Source organism: Dermacentor variabilis, chromosome 3 (genome assembly GCF_050947875.1).
Source record: "Dermacentor variabilis isolate Ectoservices chromosome 3, ASM5094787v1, whole genome shotgun sequence".
NCBI lineage: Eukaryota > Metazoa > Arthropoda > Arachnida > Ixodida > Ixodidae > Dermacentor > Dermacentor variabilis.
In genome coordinates this window covers 120,492,733-120,510,249 of record NC_134570.1, presented here as the reverse complement: position 1 = coordinate 120,510,249, position 17,517 = coordinate 120,492,733, and the positions used below count along the sequence as shown (strand labels likewise).

At 44.6% G+C, this 17,517-nt stretch overlaps 1 protein-coding gene across 1 annotated transcript; it reads left to right on the top strand.

Moving 5' to 3' along the window:
- The first annotated feature begins 9,918 nt into the window (after window positions 1-9,918).
- On the top strand, window positions 9,919-17,274 carry LOC142574709 (uncharacterized). The gene is made up of 5 exons (XM_075683736.1): window positions 9,919-9,989; window positions 10,155-10,323; window positions 11,000-11,271; window positions 13,324-13,589; window positions 17,054-17,274. Exons 1-5 carry the CDS (start codon window positions 9,919-9,921, stop codon window positions 17,272-17,274), a joined length of 999 nt encoding a protein of 332 aa, XP_075539851.1.
- Window positions 17,275-17,517: the final 243 nt, after the last annotated feature.

Here is a 17,517-nt window from a genome sequence, read left to right as displayed (position 1 = left end):
TCGACTTCGGCCTGCTCATCATTCCGATGTGGTTTTGGCAGGTACAGACCCATAATAAAATAGATTAAAGGGGGCATGACACGGTGACTCAACCTATTGTGGTTTCTTGCGAGAAATTATAGCAGATGGTTTCTTATGGCTATACACGCATAAAAACTAAGCACTAAAAGCACATTTCTGTTCAAAATATGAGCTCGAACTCGAGGCTCTAAGCCCCGCCCTCCAGCACCCACCGCCATACTTCCAAGCCATGTGCGACGTCATAGGCAGCATGGAACCGAGCCATCGTCTGCTACAAAATTGGCCAACCCGCCATGTGAGGTTGGGGCCTAGTATTACCGTATTTTCTCCAGAGTTCGCGTGCGATGTCTTCGACACTGCCGACTTCACGTGATGAAGCAAGCGAGGAATGTTTGACGAGCACATTCAGCGAAGGCGTAGTATACGCTGCGCATTTTGACTTCGGCCTCATCGCCCCTAGCACAAGTAACAAAACACGGCCTCTGAGATTCGCCCGCGCCGGCTGGCTTGCGCAAATCTCAGAGGCCACTGACCAAGACCGCCTTGTATTAGTGGTCAGCATAGATGGCGACATTGGTGTTCTGCTAAATGCTGCTGGCGCCTTTTCCCAATCTCGATATTTCATGCGTTGCGCACTCCTTAGCCACCCGTTCACGGGAGGCGAAGTCTGGTGTTACTTCGCACAATGTAAATTGTTACGCGTGTAGATTGTTTGTGGGCATGCACTTTTCCAGGATCCATACTAAACAAAATTCTTTTCAACCAGTTCTTTTTTCTTTCACTGCACGTGCGGGCAGCATATGCAAACAAATGCCCGCGCACATGTGTCCGCGGCGCAAGGATTTGGCGCGATGTACGCTTTGGCTGAACCTTCACTTCAAATTGCTTATTGCACCCGACAGGCATAAAACATATAGCAAGGCTTACGTTTGGACGGGGCGCTTTCTACCGGATGGGACCGTATGCGACCACGGTCGGGATCGCGTTTGGCCGCAGCCTCAGCTTTTTCACGGGTATCCCAAACTCTGCGAGCAGGCGCAAATCGTCGCTGCAGCTGCCTGACGTGTTCTTCGTCATGAAGCGGCCCTTCGTCAGAAACCGCTGCCCAGAAGTGCATTGCCTGCCGTGGTGGTGAGCATTCCCTAATTTCAACGGATGTCTTCATTTTCTACTAGTGGGGGCATTTTAGTGCTTATTTTATTCATGTGTATGTAATTTGTTGCTATACGTGGAAGCCATACTCTTAGCAGCCCAACACAATAGCCACCAAGTGACAACCGCCAGCCAGTTTGTAACTGAGACATTATGAGCTGTCATGTTTTATGAAGAATGGTTCAAATTCAATGGCGATAAAAGCAGTAGCATTTTGTTCTCAGCAACGTCTTGGTGCGTCGAGTATCTTTGTATTGCTTCCGAATAATAAGTAACAAATAATCATTGAACTTCGAAATGAATGTGATTAGTGCCGATATGTGAACACCATGTTCAGTACATAATCGAATACATCCATATCAATTATTCACGGTGCGCATGCTTGCGGCGCGCCTTTCGCAGCGTTTAAAATAATCCCGCGAAATATTACCAGAAGAAAAAGAAAGCTCTCTGCTTGTAGGACGCTGCAGTACTTGTTTCAAAACAAGGGGGAACAAAATCCAATCTGTAATAGAACAGTTATTTCAGAAGTATCACATGGTGAATTTCTTCCATGTCGTTCCAACATATTATGGTTCGCAATAAGTTGAAGTTTATTCCTTGCGATACAACATTTCATAGCTTTGATATGGCAGTGTGCTTAAGAGGAAGCTTTAGCTCAAGTGCTCCTATCTAAATACATGTAAAAGGAGAATTCGTTTTTCTCGGCAACCACTGCACCAAATTTGACGAGGTTTGTTGCATTTAAAAGACAAACTTAAAATCTAGTCACTGTTGGTTTCGAATTTTTGAGTTAGATCGTCAATTTTTTATTAAGAATTGGCAAAAATCGAAAATTTTCGAAAAACGAAACTATCAAGTTTACAACTCTGTAACTTAACCACTAAAAATGATAATACAATTCTGTGAATTGCATCTAGTAGTACATCTAAAGCGGACAAAATTGATATGTTACACATGAATATAAAAAAAATTTAATCATAGAGAAATACAACTTTTGCAAAACCGTTGTAACCAACGTAACAAATTCACGTAAGATGTAAAATGACATATTGAATTTGTCCGCTTTGAATGATCTAATGGATGCCATTTACAGAACCGCGATATCGGTTCTTGATGCAGAGCTATGAATTTATAAACTTCGTGCTTCTATTTTTTTCAAACGGTCAAATATTTGAAAATCGTTTTAAGAAAATTCAAGCCCTAAATCGAAATTCCGCTTCCAACAGTCACTAGAATTTAACTTTCTCTTTCAAATGCGACAAATTTCATCAAAATCAGTCCAGGGGTTATCTCATAAAAACGTTTTTGCGTTTTACATGTATTTGAATAGGCCGCGTCGGAGTTGGGCCCGAGCTAAAGCTTCCTCTTAATCCGTGTACTGCTGCCACGGAGATGCGCCCCTTCGCGTCGGCATTTTTAAAACAGGTTGTGCTAAATTAAGCGAACCTTTAAAAACAGACAGCTGCACTATTGGAATGCACGAATGAATCCGTGTGTTTGGCTATGATGTGAAGGAAGTAAAAATGGAGGAGTGTTTTGTGTACTAGCATAATTATTCCAGGCTGATTAACCGAATCACGAAATATTACTTAGGCAGAAAAGTTCCAATGAGTAAACTGAATAGGTTTCTGTGGAACATCCCTCTCAGCAGCTTCAACTGCCTATTTTGGCACGCAGTAATTCTTTATGCCCCGTAAAGAAAGCCTGCGAAATATAAAATACGTGAGAGCCAACTACACTGTAAAAACGTTTACAGCCTTAAACCAGTTTTCTTATCTGATCGGTAACAACCTTACCGTTAAGGCGTTATAGCACTTTTTATAGCGGAAGTCGGCTAGAAAAGGTGCTTCTGCCGCGCCATATTTCACTACGTGCAATAATCCGACATGTTGGTGGTTTGCCGTTGCAGTTACAGATGGCGCCGTCATTACGTTTTGTTGACATCGCGAGCTGCCTGTGTGAGACACTAAGCTAGGCCTTCATCTTTCAATATTCAGCATCAATCTGAACATGTATGCCCAGATAACGAGCGGACTTAGCATCCGAGGTGACATACGGCGCAGCGAAAGTTCACAGCACTATTCAGTTAATGTGAAGGTTGCAAACAAGTTAGAAATGGCTAGCGGTTGTGCATGAAATCGGCCGCATGGTCAGTCGATGATGTAAATTCAGTTGCATCAAGATCCCCGCGCCGAACCCCGAGAACCACTGTCAAGAACAAAGCAAGGTGAAGTGAGAAGGCTCAGAATAGGGTATGGTGCTGCGGAAAACGAAAAAAAAAAACGAAACTTGAGAGGGAAATGCGTAGTGCGGCACTGCCATTGATACCTTGTATTGACGTATACACAATCTCGCTTATGCGCTTAGTCGTCAGTGGTGGCGTGGCAACGGCCTACGGTTTCTTTCTCATAACAGCTGCAGCCAATCATTCAGTTGTCCACGTTGTTTGGCCACTCATAAGGCTTCTTCTGTTCGAGAAAATTGGGACAATTAACTTTAGGCTCAATTGAGATATCCTTATATTCTAGAAGTGCGAGTGTTTACTAGAAAATGAAGACATTTATTTCCCTGCTTGTGACTTGTTCCAACGCGATCGGCAGAGCTATGGCATGTTATATATGTAATTTTACAGCACTTAGCTACAGTCCCTGATGATTCACGTTTAAGGGAGCTAGATTCCTTCCGTAATTGCTTTTACGACACTTTTAAAAAAGCCTACAGGGTGTAGATAAATGTGCTTCTCTCGGCCCCCCTTCCACAATTAGCACAGAGCTCATGCGTCTTCGTGCTTTTTTCGCCAATTGGCGTAGGGATTGCTGCAGTGTATAACGGAAAAGCCACCGTGGGGTCCGTAACTGAGCGACGAGGGAAAAAGACACCTTTCTTGACGGTCATGGGCGCGATGTCCCAAGTGACGCAAAAAGAATTTCAAAAAGTTTGTTTTTGTGGACGTTTATTCTTAGGAGTGACAACATTAGAGAAAAAAAAGTGCAATGCTGAAATGGAGCCCCAAGTTGTGCGAGTGAAACGCACTGGACATAGGGAACAAAGCAAAGTGCGGCTAGTCAATTTGCAGCTGGGACGTTACCCCTTCTTTGAAAGACATCAATTCAGTTATGACAGATCAATGGTTCGAGCGTGGTTTAGTCTCATTTTCAAACGTGACTATTTATGCGTTCAACCAGAACCTTTTGTTGGGCTGGTTGGTGCATGTTAATGAAATACTAAAGCGCCAAACAGACGATACAAGAAGAGACACGGACGAGCGCTTACTAACAACTGATGCTTTATTGAATGACACAGATAATATATATGCAATAGTGGGAGCAGAACTCACATGTTGTCGAAAATTACATGGTAACCAGGCAAAAGGCGATCAAACGATTGTAAAAGATGACGAAACTCGAATAAAAGATAACGTTCGCAACAATAGCACGTGGTGTATGGGGCCAAAGCACCTTAAATTATAATGGTTGCGTGATACACAAAACACCGTTGTAATGGTGCACCCCATTAGAAAATAAAATATTAAGATTTTTCACCAAGCGCAGGCGGCGAACCAACGTGCTAAGTTCTAACTAAAGGGTTCTTAAAAGGACATTTCAAGTTTATACAGTATTCTTCACGGTTGGCTAACGCATCCCAGGCCCTTCCTTTTAATGTGAAAGGCTTCCTTGAGCTCACGGGCAACGCTGTCTCAGCTTCTGTCCAGAACAACGGTGTCTCTTATGCGAGGATGGCACCCGCACTCTTTACAATGGATGGCCATATTGGAGCCAGTTTTCTTTTTTTTATGTGAGCGTTCATGTTCTTCTAGTCTTTCATTTAAACATCGCCCCGTTTGTCCAATGTAAACTTTTTTGCATGAGAGCGCAATTTGATAAACCACCCCTTCCTTGCAACTGACAAGTGCATCGGTGTGCTGGGTTCCGCAGGTCGCGCGTTTTGGTTTTTTGGTTGTTAACGCGAGCGCACAATGTTGCGAGATTTGAAGGGGCTGAGAAAACAACCGGGACTTTGAATTTACTCGCGACCTTTTTCAGTTTGTGAGCAACGCGCTGAGAGTATGGTATGACTACGGGTCTTAATCTCCTGGTTTGTTCTTGCGTGTTTTGTCTTCCTTTCCCTTTTATCTTCTGGAGCAGGGACTCTACTACTGAAGTTAAAACTGTCTGTGGGAACCCTGCGTCTCTTAGCCTTTAAATCTGCAGTTAGAAGCTGCTTCGTATACCATGCTTACATTATTTCCTGGCAGCCGATTCCAATGGTGTTGTGGCTATCGCAATTTTTACGGTCTTAGGGTGGGCTGACTAATAAGACAAGAGCTCTTTTTGCGCTCGGCGGTGGTACTTCCAGTGCACTTCTGCTCCAAGGTTGTGCTCCAGATCCAAAAACTGTAACTTATTGTTTTTTGGTAGTTCAAAGGTGTATTCCAAACCATGGCCATATTTTCTAAGATCCTCTAGCATCTCTTTGACAGTTACTTGATGGTATGATGGATTTTTTCTGTTTAACACAATTAGGAAATCATCTACGTATCTAAATACATTCAAAAGCTTTGTTTTGTCAAGCATGCTGTTCAAAACGCTATCAATGACCGAGAGAAAAATATTGCTGAAGATTGGGGCAACACAGGACCCTATACAGATGCCTATCTTCAAACTGAACTAGCGTGGAACTAAGCTAAAATTGAAAAGCCTAAAGAAATATTGAACTGACCTGCCCACCGAATTCCAAAACGGAACACAGCCTTTCTTTTCAATACATGCCTTAATAGCTAAAAAGAGCTCCTTGTGTGAGGTACACTAAAAAAGATCCTTAACATCGACCGAGAAAAATTAGCTATGGTACCGCAGGACTGCAAGAATCTTACCACATCATCGGAGTTTTTTGTTTCGAAAGAAGTTTTTATATTAAGTGAACTCAAACGCTTTAAGAGAAACTGGCTAACATGACGTTGCCAAGATTCGCGTTTGCTCACGGTGCAGCGGAAAGGAACCTCAGCTTTGCCGCTCTTGGCGCTAAAAAACAGTTCAGACTTATTTTTGCACTTATGGCACTTGCTATCTTTCCTAGTTCGGTTCCTTGCAGTGGGACACACCCTGAGATTTCACGCTAGCAGGCTTGAGGCTAGACGTGGTGAAGCTCCTTTCCACAGCTTGGCAGGCATTTTCCTTCTAAATTCTTTGTGGGAGCACAAAGAATCCTCCTTCCTTGTCAGCCTGTACTTGTGGACTCGTTTGGAGAGCGCCATGATGTGGTTGTAATTTTCGGCTTTCGTGTTGCTACCGTCGGCACTGGCGGGAATGTCTGGGGCTGATGACGTAAAACTATTCCAAATATTTTGCATTATAAATGCGCAATTACTTCATCATTTTATGTTCAAATGTCTCATATCCAGCCCGTGTGGGCGGGAGCTGCACCAATATGGGCGGAGACTGAGATACTTTGACCTTGCACGCACAATTGATAACCGACCATCCGGTTGGTTGGTGGAGTAAGAGAGCGAAAGGTAAAAAAACACCTGCTGCCTTGCGAGCAACCAAATTTTATTCTGCGCCTGACTTCGCTCTGAGCGGACGTGTATCGCAGTCGATGCACCGAGGAAACGAGCCATGCCAGTTGAACTCGAACCGGTAACCAGCATTTGGCTGTGTGGCCACCACTTGCCATCCGGCGTCCACTCGAAAATCAAAGCCTGTGCGTTTCACCCTGCCCAGTGGCCGCGTGGTGTGCCCAAGGAGAGTGGAGCTGGCTGCACGAGATGCTGTCATCCTGGCTACAGGTGCTGCAGTGGCTGCACAGGGTGACGCTGTCCCCGAGCCCTGCTCTTCGTCAGTAGCTGAAGCCCAGAGGCGCACTGTCTATCGGGATGGAGATTATCTTTTTTTTGCATTTATGCGTTTATGGCAGTTTTTCTTACTGCTGTAGGCTTCTTTTGTGCTTCGTCTATTCGCGTGTACTGTAATTAGTTGACAGACGTGCAAGTCATGTACAGGATATCGCAGTTACCATGTATCATGTTTTAAGAAAAATACGTCGCCTTGGATGCTGATATAACCAAGCGTATTTTATCCGCACCAGCCTAGATTAGGTGCGCATTGTTTTTGTGTAATTACTAGTTAGCTTTGTAATAATTACTGAACATTTTAAATGATACTTATTGCATGTACGCCAACATAAGGTTTTCGAAGAAATTTGAACTTATTACCGTGTAATATTTGCGTTGCGCATATCTTGAGTGACCCAATTTGGCACATTATAATCAAAGCCGCCGACAAGACACGATAGTCCATGACCACCAGCGAAGCAGGTATTAGAAGTGTGCTGTGCACGCCATTGGCACGCGACCATTTACATGTGCCTGACAGATGCCCGTGCCACCGGCCATGTGCACAGAACTAACTCCATTATTCTCAATTCTACACCCTCGTCGTTAGCATGCCTTCGCTTGTTGTCGTATCTACCAGTCTTGCCCCCTCTTCCCTTTGGAATAACGTTACCTATATATACTGTGCCCAGGAAATCATATGTGGTCTTGAAAAAGACAACTCCACTTCTCCAAACGTTAGCTCCCGCTTTCACCTTGTTCTCGATTTGCTCATCGCCTTTAATTTCCATGTCCCGCCTTCCCCGTGTTTTACTTGGTAAGCCCTAATTTCTTACGCGTCCTAAGGAAGGACTGTGAAATATGAAAAAGATAGGGTAAACAATGTTTACGCTAAAGAAGAAAACGTTTATTTACGAGGTGACCTAATATGATGAAGCGTTCATTATATCTCTCTATTCTGTCCCTTTTTCGTGGTCATTACTTGTTTAGTCGTACCTCATTTGCATCGTCTGTTACGCGCAATTACATCGACCGTTTCTCCAAGTGATCCGGCGCTTCGTTCACGGTTTCTTTTTTCGATCGAGAGGTCACGAGAGCTGATCACGGAAATAGTGCAGCCAGTGCTGTCGTGAGGATAAGTTTCGACTCTATTGACCCTAACTACGCCCGTGCTCCTAGATTTGCACACTTTGCTACGTATTCTCGCTTGTGGTGGGTACAATAAAAGCCCCCTTTCGGGTAGCATAGTCTCGGGAGAGCGCTGGGACACTATAAGGTAAAGCTATTCAAAACGTTTCTATTGCCATCCGGCAATCAGTCTTCCATGATTGGTCAAAAATTTTGCAAGCCATACCCACTTCGCCTGTCTCTCACGCTACGTCACGGAAACTGCGAAAATACCAAATCTGATATGATGTGCGCACACTGATTTTGCATGAACAGACCGAACAATATAAATATATTTATTTATCATGCGTCGGGGGGCCTTTTTCGCCATGATACTCTGCCATTCATCAAACGTTTTCGGGCGGCCCCCACTTCGCCTGCATTTCACGCGACGTCAGAAAACTGCGAAAACTCACCACGTCACAGTGACGTGTACGGGTTCAAGACCCATTAATATGCTGAAGAAAAATTATTTTCTTTAGAATAGCCGGAGACCACCCCGTTCCGAAAGGAATAGAAGATACCTGCCCGCTGACCACTCCGGCACTAGCTACTCGTAGTGGCCTTCGTGCATGTATTTATTTGCGTATAAAAACCTTTTCCCGTGGCAGATTATTATTATGGAGACCTTTGGGCACGTATGCGAGATCACTTTCCGAAGTGTTCTTGGTGAGGGTCCGTTTTGTCGACATTTGCAACATTCAGTTGCTCGCCGCCGCAATTTTTGACCAGCCACCGCTAGCTAAGCAACGGGAAGCGGATCAATCGCAGACGCCGACACCGGCCCACTTATCTGGTTACCTACTTTCACTTTGCTTGATAGGCCCCATCAAAACTTATCCACTTGAGCGCGCTCCTCGGATCTTGTCAGCCAACTCGACAAGAAAATCTGATCAGTGTAGGTAATGCTATTGGCATTCAAAGAAAAAGAAAGCTTTTACTAAGGAGGAGCGCATTTGACTGGGCTTTTCAAGCAAGGCTGTGGGTTACCACCCGATGCTTGCGTCGGTGGTTACCTAAATTTGACCTGAGAAGGTTGGAATAAAAAGAGATTCGAGTAGTTTTACGTTATTCGGCCCCTACTTATATTGAATTCCAATGGCCGAGTCGGAGCAAGTTTTTCTGCTCGTTTCGGAGCAAGTTTGTTCCAATGACGGACTGAGAGCGGGAGTAAGGTGTTCCAATGAGAGAGTCGGAGTGGATTCAGAGCGGGAGTCACTCCGTGGAGCAGAAAAAGATGCTCCGGCAAAATAGGCGGAGTGGACCGGAACTCTGCATGACGTATTTCCTTTACCACGTTTGTCTGCTGGGAGGCGCCACCGGTCATGACTCGCGAGTTGCGTTGGTAATGGCGGACGACAAGAACGGCTCGGCTGGTTCGGCAAAGCGTGCGGCATTGCTTCTGCTACTCGATAGCGACAGCTCTGAGTCGGAAAGCTCAAGTTCCGACACGAGCGATTGCTAGGATAGTGACAGCGACGCTGAAACTGCCGCTTACGAGCGGGAATTCGACAGGATGTTCTGCATGCCCGCAAAGAGGCCTAAAGTAGTCGGCTTCATCGAGGACGTCGTGCGGCAGTACTCGGACGATGAGGTAAGGAAAGAAAAAGGAAAGCAGCATACTCAAGGTTTAACACGTTGTGGTGCTTTCGTTTCGGTTTCTTTTTTTTTTGCAGTTCCGAAGGCACTTCAGGCTATCTCGACCTGTGGCGGAAAAGTTGATTGCCGAGTTTGCGGCGTCGTCAATGTGCCCTTCGGGCACACATGGAGGGGTTCCAGCGAAATCTGCGGAAACGCATATCTTGTCTTTTATCTGGTTAGTTCTCGCCGATTTTTCTATGCACCTGCCAAATTAACAACGATAAATGAAACACGAAAGAGTCGGATGCCTGCATAAAACACATTTGACTACGAGCTCGTTGCTTGCAGTACACTGTAGTCATAAGCTGCTTTTTCGGATGCGTGAAATCCCACTGCGCAGGTACGCGGCCAACAAAACCTGCATGAGAAACGTGGCCAGCCGGTTCGACTTGTCGGAAAGGTCTGTTTACCGAATCCGTCATACAGTAGCCGACTTCCTCCTGACTCTGGGACAGTCGTTGATAAAATTTCCTGCTGACCTGGAGAACCTCACTAGAAGTTTTGAGAAGGTTTGTCTTGATTTTCTTTACCTATAAGAAGCTCTGAATATCGGCCAGCCAAGTCTTATTGATATTGCAACATCACTGTGCACGTTTCGTTTGCTATTTCAAGCTCTATAATGCTGGACCTTCATGAAAACGTGATAGCTTGCGATGATAACACTCAGAATTTATACCAGTGGTGGTCGAAACATTCAACCTAAAAGTATCTCTTGGGATCGCAGCCAATTCCTTGCTTCGGAATGATGCTGCATGCTTTGTCATCACCCACAATAGCAGATGTCTGTTCAGATTTCCGGGCGTACGATGCGATAGAGACCATGTCTGCTTTGGCAAGCAAATTCTCATTACGTGCTTCAAATCGATTAAGGGAAGATACACGGGGTTTGTTTTATTTTCTCTCCCATTTTGCTATAGTAAAAAGAGAAGTGGATAGTAAAAAAATCATGTAATATGTTGTGTGCACGGCAGTGTATGCTGCCCTCAGTACTTCTCAAAGTTGCATTTGGTTTGTATTTTGTTTCTTTAACTTAAAATAAATGCTGCTGTGCCATGAAGGGTATGCTGTTGACGTGAGTTAATGGGTATGAGCACCAGTATTTTCTCTTAAAACTCCTTGCAAATGCTCATTTTATGTTCAGACATGGATGACATCGCTCAATACAAGTGTATGACTTGCTTGCAGGTGTCTGGAATGCCTGATGTTGTTGGTTGCATCGATGGGTCGTACATCAAGATACAGTGCCCGGAGAAAAAGGTTGCTTCGACATATTGTAACAGGCACCACTACCTTTCACTCACACTACAGGCCGTCTGCGATGACAAAAGGCGCTTCCTGGACACATTCATTGGAAGTTCAAGCAAAATGCATGATTCGTATGTGTTCAGCTTGTCGCCACTTTCAAAGAAAATATCTGCAGTATGTCAGGGGTCTTACCATATTTTAGGGGACGCAGAGTATCCACTGCGGGAACACCTGTTGACACCCTACAGGGATTACGGTCCTTTAACAAAGCAGCAAAAGCACTTTAATTATAAGTTTTCAGCCACAAGAGTTCTCATTGAAAATGCATTGAGCACCCTCAAAAAGCGCTTCAGACAGCTGATGTATCGTGAGCTCCGCACTATTCCCTGGCTCAATAAGTTTATCATAAGCTGCTGCGTTCTCCACAACTTGTGCATTGAGTATGGTGATGTAGAGCCAGATGATGATGATAATGCACAAGTACCCAATGACGTTCAGTGGCAGAATTGCAGCGATAATCATATTGAAAAATCTGGTGAAGAGCGAGCACTGCGCAGGCTTGGAGAAATTAAGCGCACGAAAGTCTTGGCAAAGCTCCTGTAGAAAAACTGGTCACTAAACCATCCTGCTCCAAACTGTACTTTTCCTTTAGCTCCAAAACACCAAAAGCCACTTTAATGACAGCACTAGGCTTCATGCGTAATCAAGCAATGATGGTATGGCATTCTTTGTAGCCCTGTAATTCATCATCAGCCTTGTTACGCCCACTGCATGGCAAAGGCCTCTCCCATACTTCTCCAACTACCCCGGTCATGTACTAATTGTAGCCATGTACCTGCAAACTTCTTAATCTCATCCGCCCACCTAATGCTCTGCCGCCCCCTGCTACGTTTCCCTTAGAATCCAGTCCGTAATCCTTAATGCCCATCGGTTATGTTCTTTCCTCATTACATGTCCTGCCCATGCCCCCATTTCTTTTTCTTGATTTCAACTAAGATGTTATTAACTTGCATTTGTATCCTCACCCAATCTGCTCTTTTCTTATCCCTTAACGTTATCCCCATCATTCTTCTTTCCATAGCTCGTTGCGACGTCCTCAATTTAAATAGAACCCTTTTCGTAAGCCTCCAGGTTTCTGCCCCGTACATGAGTACTGGTAAGACACAGCTGTTATACACTTTTCTCTTGGGGGATAATGGCAACCTGCTGTTCATGATCTGAGAATGCCTGCCAAACGCACCCCAGCCATTCTTATTCTTCTGATTATTTCAGTGTCATGATCCGGATCTGCGGTCACTACCTGCCCTAAGTAGCTGTATTCCCTTACCACTTCCAATGCCTCGCTACCTATTGTAAATTGCTGTTCTCTTCCGAGACTGTTACACATTACTTTAGTTTTCTGCAGATTAGTCTTTAGACCCACTCTTCTGCTTTGCCCCTTCAAGTCAGTGAGCATGCATTACAATTGGTCCCCTGAGTTACTAAACAAGGCAATATCATCAGCGAATCGGAAGTTGCTAAGGTATTCTCCATTAACTCTTATCCCCAATTCTTCACAATCCAGGTCTCTGAATACCTCCTGTAAACACGCTGTCAATAGCATTGGAGATATCGTATTGCCTTTATTGGGATTTTGTTGCTTTCTTTATGGACTACAGTGGCTATGGAGCTGCCATAGATATCTTTCAGTACTTTTACATACAGCTCATCTGCACCCCGATTCCATAATGCCTCCATGACTGCTGAGGTTTCGACAGAATCAAACGCTTTCTCGTAATTAATGAAAGCTACATATAAGGGTTGGTTATATTGCGCACATTTATCTATCACCTGAGTGATAGTGTGAATACGGTCTATTGTTGAGTAGCCTTTACGGAATCCTGCCTGGTCCGTAATTACCTGGATGTAAACATGAGAACCACTAGCTCCAGTGTCCATCGAAATAAAGTCCATGCAGTAGTTGGGGGCTGCGGTGTGTGTACTAACGCGCGGCCCTCTTAAATACAGAAACACATGTTTGGCACTGTACACTTTTACTGAAATAAGCCGATATTCTCGGACACTAGAATTTTTTTATTCTTCTTCAAGGCCAAGAGCACGGCTTAGAAGCCTAATTTTTTCAGAATGTTGTTTTGCTTTTTCTTGCCGAATACGTTCCTTGTATTCTTGCCTTTCTTTGTGGCACCTCTCTCTTTCTTGTTCCCGTGTAGCTCGTCTTTTTTCTTTTTCTTCATGAATTTTGCTCATTTCACCTTCATCTCCAGCATTCTCGAACCTGAGGGCTTAGGCCTTTTGGGCATAGGCTCCTTTGTCAATCCTTGGCTCGGCGCTAGGCTTTCAGACTCCTGGCTGTCTGATGCTTGGATGGTCGACGCTGGGCTGTCTGATGCTTGGCTGATCGACGCTGGCCTGGCGGATGCCTGGCTGGCCGACGCCTGGCTAGCCGACGCCTGGCTGGCTGGCCTCTTAACAGCAACAACGCCAGAGCTGTCCCTCAGCTCTTCGGGCTCGAGGCTGTCGTCTAGCCAGCGTATTCTGGCTACTTCATCCTCAAAGGGCACTTCACATGGGGAATTCCCGGATTTGTTGTTGTGTGCTGTAGCGCTTCTTTTTCTACGCATGACGGTTTTGTAGCGGCTGCAGCACTGCTCACCGGTTTTTGGAACTCCGAGTGCCTCTGTAATGTTGGCTGCAATTCGGTTGAACATTAGCTTTTTGTTTTTGAATTTTTTCAACGGCCCAATCTCAGCAAAGTATTGCTCATAATAATCAAATAGCAGTTTGAATTCCCCGACTGTCCATTAACAGCCTGTACCTGCAAACAAAAACTGCATGAGGTAGTTGTAGAGGTGTTACAGCTGCATTAAGCGATTGTATTTGCTGGTTTGATTTGTGTAGTGCTCGTGTTTGCAGCGACCTTTTGAAGCTCATTTTATAATTTCTCCATCCTGTATCGGCCTTTGGGCTAACAGTATCAATAAATAAATAATATGTCATTATAAATGAACTCACTGCGTTGGTCATTCTTGTGGCTCTGTTCCGGCACTGTTGATGGAAAAGCCAAATGCAACATTGTTCATTGCCCTGGATTCATAAAGGTGGCCTATATGAAGCGACATAACCATTACGAAGTTGTACTCTGTGACATGTTGCAGTACATTGAACCACCACGTGCATTTCATGCAACTACGTAAGCAATTAAGCCATGTCAAACTTCCTAACACAGCTTAACAAAATAACTCGCTGTTTGCTGCGCTACCTCATCTCAACACGAAATTTTGAATAATAGCGTAATATAAACATGCACGGTGCCATGCAAGTTCAATATTTGCTCAACACATGGTGCACATTCTTGATTACATTAGACACGCTTAGCATGATGAAACGTCCCTGATCTGGTGGCTGTTAATCAATATTACCGTACGGTCCTCCTGCCCTGAAATCGACAGTAACGCTTCAGGAAAAGCAATTTGTAGATTTCTGTGGCACTGGGACTGATTCGAAAATTGGATGCACTTACCGTCCTGACCTACATAACAGCACAACTCCATTCGGCAGCAGAATGCACTCGCACTGATACCGCCGCTAAAATTTCGTGGGAGACAAATTCTCAGGCACGTGAAACTGCTTCATTGCTTCTTCGCGACACATAAAGCTAGACAACTACTTCTGCGCCACGACGGACACACAGGAAAATGCACAATACAATGACGGATGCGATGCGTTTGAGTGAAACGAACACATCAGCAGTAAAGCAACTACGCAACTGAAATGTAGCGTCAACAGACAATTGCTCCGCGCAACACGTGCGTTGCATTGAACTTACAGCACAGTGTTCAAAGTTGCGAAGACACCTACCATGTTTGTCCGCATCCTGTGTGCTCACCAGAGGAAGCAAAAGCTGCTGCACGCTTGCCGAGATATCATTCCGCAATTTTGAAAAAAATAACAGGTAAACGGCGCTGAAGAGACAAGTGACTGGCGCGGCGGTGCTTGGAGCAAACAGCGGAAAAAAACGACAACACGCAAGGCATCCTGGGTAACTCGGCGATAGAAGTTCCACTTCCGCCTTGCTCCGGCGGCGCAGGTTGTGTTCCACTCGCAGATTTGCAGGCGTTGCTCTACGCCAGAGTCGAGTGATCGCTCGCGGAGTCCGTCGGCTGCTCCGACTCCGCCATTGGAATTCAACATTAGTAAGTGCGAGTTTGCTCAATTTCCCAAAAGCGTGCTGTGCGGCGGCTTTGCCTCTGCATACCTATATCTACGGTGGTGCATCCTTTACAGAGATTTATCGTAATTTGGAAAATTTCTTTTTTTATTTATGGGGGCTAATTACACCCGAACCTTTCATTTTCCAGGTTCTGCTACTCGTTTTCGTTTTCTTTTTTGTCTTGACTATATCTTGATAACTTTGTCTTATACCCCCTGCGTTTTGATACCTTTTTCGCCCCGCTACGAAGCTTTGCTAGCGCGAAAGGGCCGTTATTTTTTTCTTGAACGCGCTACAGCCAGATGCCATTACAAGAAAGTCGGAATATATTCCAGCTTCGGTACCGTGATTCTAGTGCTTTGAAATGTGCTGCGTATGGAAGAACTATGCAGTTGGCCTAAAGAGAGAAAAAATGTTCTTTTGCGAAGTACGAACATGGTCGTTCTGCAAAAAAACGTTCTCTAGAACGCTCGAGAACTTCATCAATGGAAGTTTCTGGCTAATCTCAATAACAAACCAGCTCGATGAGTCATCTTTCCGGACTCAAAAAACAGTGCTAAAGATCATGTGCGATATGAACCAGCATCCACTGACCCGTGATATTAGTTATTTTATCGTAAGGCCGCTGTCGCTGGCCACACTATATTATTCCAGCCGCATTGTGCACACTGTGGCACATGCGGAAATGAAATGGCTCACCTAGCTGGATGGAGGAAATTCCTTAGAAAAACTTTTTTTGTACAAAACAGTGCATCAGCAATGACAAAGAAATATTCCCACGCGGAGAGGAATAATCTATGGAGCCATTCGCTTACAAATTCATTTCTCACCTGAATAGATCACGTCCGAAAATCTAAACTTCCACACCAGCTTCCCCGTCGTCTCGAGATTTTATATCATTGACTTCATCTGAATGCGGCGTTCACCAATAATTAACTACCTGCAAAAGCTTGGACTGCCCACCATCCCGTATTGTGATAACTGCGGTGCATCCGAAACTGTGTAACACATTTTATTGGAATGTCGAGATCACAGAGAAAAGAGAAAGTGCAATTTTGTTGGAATGTCCTCGGTTTCCCGAGAATCACTAGATTTAGGAAGATAAATGGGCTATATGCCTTTCACTGCAAAGCAAAGGCAAGCTTTAAAATATCTTTTTACATTCCTTGATAACAACGGCGTAATTTGCAAGCTATAGCATGTTTAGATAAACACCCGTCCCTATTGCCTCGCGTGTAAATACTAAAATCATATCTTTAGCTTTTACCCGTTCCCTAGGGAGAATGGCATGAAGCCGCGTGTTTATACCTCGGCAGCACGGCCTGTATTTAGATAAAGAGCGTCACTTCACTCTCTCTCTCTATCAAGCGTAATGCATGTGTACGAACAGCGCAGTCAGCGTAGACGGTGAAAAAATTGTTTACGTAACAAGTACGAAGACAGAAGCTATTGAAAAAGAAGGTCTTTAGAACTCTCGAGAACTTTCTAAATGTAGGTTTCTTGCTATTCTCAATCCTTGCGAAGTGTGGTAATTAGCATGTCTAATTAGACAGCTAAGGAGAATATAAAATATTTCGTGACTGCCTCCCTAATGCACCAAGCCCGCATTTTGACCGCGATAGAAACTTACTTCGGATGATAAGTGTGTTTCCTCTGTACTGTTTCTTGTTTCTTTTTGCGCAATTCCTGTGATCTTGCGAGATGTATCTTACTGCCTTGATTTCTTAAATTCGTATCGCCGAGAAGCCTAACCAGCGGCATTCCATTGATTGTGCTATGCGCAGGCGTTCCTCTTAAGCGTTTCAAGCGACGCCGCAGTACCAGCGGCACTGATTTTGGAGAAAGCATCAGAGGAGGCGCCAAGACATTGTCACGTGAGGTCAAGCTGGGCGTCAACCGCGGCCTGGCGTCCTGTGCCACCAGTCCCGGAACGCGTCACCATTCTACCGTGAATGACGGGTTCGTGGAGCAGATCATGGCAGTGGCCGACGACTTCTGCGACTAGAAATGAACAATCTATCGAATGCGAATGACAGGACTAGAAAGGCATCGAATGTTGCAGGTGTCACCAGAGCGCGGAAGTGAAAATGGTCACATGATCTTTTACTTTATTACTTCATTCATTGTTGCATTTGTTATAGAATGTCTTGTTTAGGGACCAATAAATAAATGCTTTTATTCGCCTCACATTGTGTGATATGTCATCTCTTCCTTAATTTTAGCAGTTTACGTTATGCGGGACTTACTG

Excerpts from the sequence above, each read along its gene's own strand:
- LOC142574709 (XM_075683736.1), top strand. The coding sequence starts at position 9,919 with ATGTGCCCTTCGGGCACACATGGAGGGGTTCCAGCGAAATCTGCGGAA. Across the intron at positions 11,272-13,323 it reads CATATTTTAGGGGACGCAGA|CATTCTCGAACCTGAGGGCT; the intron begins GTATCCACTGCG and ends CTTCATCTCCAG. Across the intron at positions 13,590-17,053 it reads GAGGCTGTCGTCTAGCCAGC|GCGTTCCTCTTAAGCGTTTC; the intron begins GTATTCTGGCTA and ends TGCTATGCGCAG.